The sequence below is a fragment of the Pterocles gutturalis genome, unplaced genomic scaffold (genome assembly GCF_000699245.1).
Source record: "Pterocles gutturalis isolate BGI_N339 unplaced genomic scaffold, ASM69924v1 scaffold17523, whole genome shotgun sequence".
NCBI lineage: Eukaryota > Metazoa > Chordata > Aves > Pterocliformes > Pteroclidae > Pterocles > Pterocles gutturalis.
Genome location: NW_010125932.1, coordinates 413 through 3,269, shown reverse-complemented (window position 1 = coordinate 3,269; position 2,857 = coordinate 413). Strand labels below are relative to the sequence as shown.

General features: G+C 35.8%; 1 protein-coding gene across 1 annotated transcript in view; it reads right to left on the bottom strand.

Moving 5' to 3' along the window:
- Nucleotides 1–702: 702 nt before the first annotated feature.
- Nucleotides 703–2,857, bottom strand: part of LOC104465656 (tetratricopeptide repeat protein 14-like) — a gene marked incomplete at both ends in the record, with an annotated part of 2,562 nt that continues 407 nt past the window's right edge. The window contains 5 exons of the mRNA XM_010078786.1: nt 703–774; nt 1,135–1,287; nt 2,005–2,134; nt 2,224–2,308; nt 2,694–2,857. The exon at nt 2,694–2,857 is cut by the window's right edge and continues 61 nt beyond it. Of these exons, the coding sequence (XP_010077088.1) occupies nt 703–774; nt 1,135–1,287; nt 2,005–2,134; nt 2,224–2,308; nt 2,694–2,857 (604 nt within the window). The remainder of the gene's footprint in view (nt 775–1,134; nt 1,288–2,004; nt 2,135–2,223; nt 2,309–2,693) is intronic.

Genomic DNA, 2,857 nt, shown 5'->3' with positions numbered 1-2,857 from the left:
TTTAATTTAACATAACAAGCAACATTTTCTGAAATTAAACAAAGTTGCAAAGCACTATTGTTTTAAGAAAAAGACTGCTTTGTTAGCACAGAAACCAGAAATTCTGAGGCTTCACTCAAGACTTCTTTTATTTTTTTGAGCTGGTAGATTCAAGAGAAGTTTTTCCACAAAAAATTTACATTTTCAGGAGAAAAGTCTCTCTCACTTCTGCTTCCTCCACCCTGTAGCAGGCCCAAATACACTACTTAGCGTAACAACAGCATCTGTCCAGAGCTGCTGATCCAAATGCAGACAGTGAAACACACTTGACTTTCCAAAGACGGCAACCGCACTTGTTAAATCTACAGTTTGAGGCTTAAATGGCATGACAAGCAGTATTAGATCATTCAACACCCCATTAGAAAATGGAAAATTATGTGCTTGGTATTGTCACAAATCTTGCTCTCACCTCATCAATAGGCCAGAATATTATTGATATTCTAAGAGATTCTCCCTTAAACCCGACATGTATTTTAGAACTGAATCTTGAGACTTATCTACCACGTACCCTCTTGGCAGTTCAGGTTACTTTCACTAAGATCTTCCTGGTTACATCACTATGCACGCAGTGGAAAAACTCGTTCAACGTGTTATTTTCTTTTAAGAAATATAACCTGTAACCTAACCTAACATTAAGCTCTAACAAGATAAAGCATTGCATACCATTTCAAGGCCCAAGATTCAGACTGCTTTTTCCTCAATGCAGGGGCAAAATCTTCTTCATTGAAATTTTTACTTTAGGACAAAAAAACAAACAAAAACATCAACTTGGCCTTCTAAGTCTACAAAATGAAACTTACAATATCCTGACAAGATCTAAGTAACAAATTCCTAAAGTTTTTGGTATCAAACATCTGGTGTGATGAAGTGTCTTCCTTATTCAGAGCAACAGAATTTCAAATGTATATAAATATATTCTTATTCTAGAGGAGTTTGCTCTTAAGTATTTAAGCACATGTAAACTACAGTCATTTAAACGAAAATGCAAAATGTTTAAGTATAAGTGGTCTAAAACTTCCACTCAGAAGTCTATTTCAATGGATTAGAATAATCTTCACAAAGCTATCAGATAGGAACAAGGTAAAAATCACTTACATTTGAAGACTCCTCATCAAAGACGGTGGATTTGATTCACTTAGTCCTAGTTTTTCTGCTAAATATTCAACTAATGATGGATTAGCGAATCCTGGGGAGCGATGCAAAACCTCTTCAAATGTCTCTCCCGTATTAGCAACTTCCAGGCTTCGCCTTAAAAAAAAAAAGCACCAATTTACAGAAACACAACTGCACAGATACTATACTCAATTTTGAACTTCCAGGCTTCGCCTTAAAAAAAAAAAAAGCACCAATTTACACAAATACAACTGCACAGATACTATACTCAATTTTATGATGCTTATATTTAGAATAAAAATGCCTATATTAATATTTATTACTACTCTTTCACAGGCGTATATTTTTCTACTGTTTAGCAACCCTTACATCCTTTAGCCTAAGCAAGCTTTTGAAACCTGTTTTGGCACCCATATAGGTATCTGCAGGACATACAAAAAACATTGCAAAAGTCACAGAGATAGCTGTGTTCTTCTGTTTTCTAAGAATAATTTTAAAATTTTAAGACTTTCGCATTCCAGTCTCCCAAGTTTTTTTCTGTATTTTGTTTCAGAGGATTTTTTTTTTGTTTTGGTTTGGTTTTTGTGGTTTTGCTTTGTTTTTAAACAAGTGCACAGTGACAGATACCTCACTCTGCTTTCTGCTTTCCTTACGTTTTGGGAAAGATACTAAATGACCAACCACACCTGACATATCCATAAACAAGTACATTAAAGAGAGAAACAACAAAAGTTTGCAGTAATCCAATTAAATCAGAAACACCATCAACAAGTTTAAAGAACAGTCTATCAAAGATGCTCTTCAGACACCCTGAGTACACCTAGCAAGTACACCTGAAGAGCCTATACTCACCTATAATGTAAAGGGAAGTCATCAGAAGTAATTACGCCTAGTTTTGTACTGGAAAGACTGGGTGGAAGAGCTGAGCTGTAAAGTGACACTGTGAGCTTCTCATGGTAACGATCAACGTCCTTGACTGCAGCTACAGAAACAACAGAAGTTAAGATAAAATTACAGAAATGTCTCAAAACCGAAACAAACAGATTCCTGACAACTTTTGCTGCTACTTGCCTCGAATTAGGTCTCCAGCTTGATAATAAGATAAAGGATCTCCATGGTTGCTTTGAGGAGGCACATCTCTCAAAGGACAAAGAGCCTGCAACAGAAGAAAGTAGGAAGATCATAATCAAAGCCGAAAGGTTTTTTTTTTTCTCCCCATAATTAAACCAGAAGAAAATTAGTTTAATCTGAATGCACATCAGAGCTGTGGCAGCTGAAAGCACAGCTTGGTTCAAATCAAAGTTTATGCGTCCATAAACTTTTCCAAACAAAAGTACTAAATACTGAATATGAGTAAAAAAAAAGATTTGCTGACTCAGCAAAGAATCATAAGCTGTCCACAAATTCAGATACCACCCACCATCCCAAAGTTCAGTTTCATCTTTATACATACCACTACGCTAAGAGATATAAGAGGCAACTCATTCATTAAAAAGTAGGTACTGATCAAGAAAAAAATATTGATCAAAGCTATATCTTACAGTGATTTCTAAATCTGCAATCTCCCGGATGATACCACTTCCCAGGCAAATCAACACCATGAAAAAGCCAAATTCACGAATAGAAGTGATCTTCCCAATCACAATATCACCGCGTTCAATGTCTCGAAAAAATAATTCTCTCCTTTCTTCCCTGGGAACCTCCA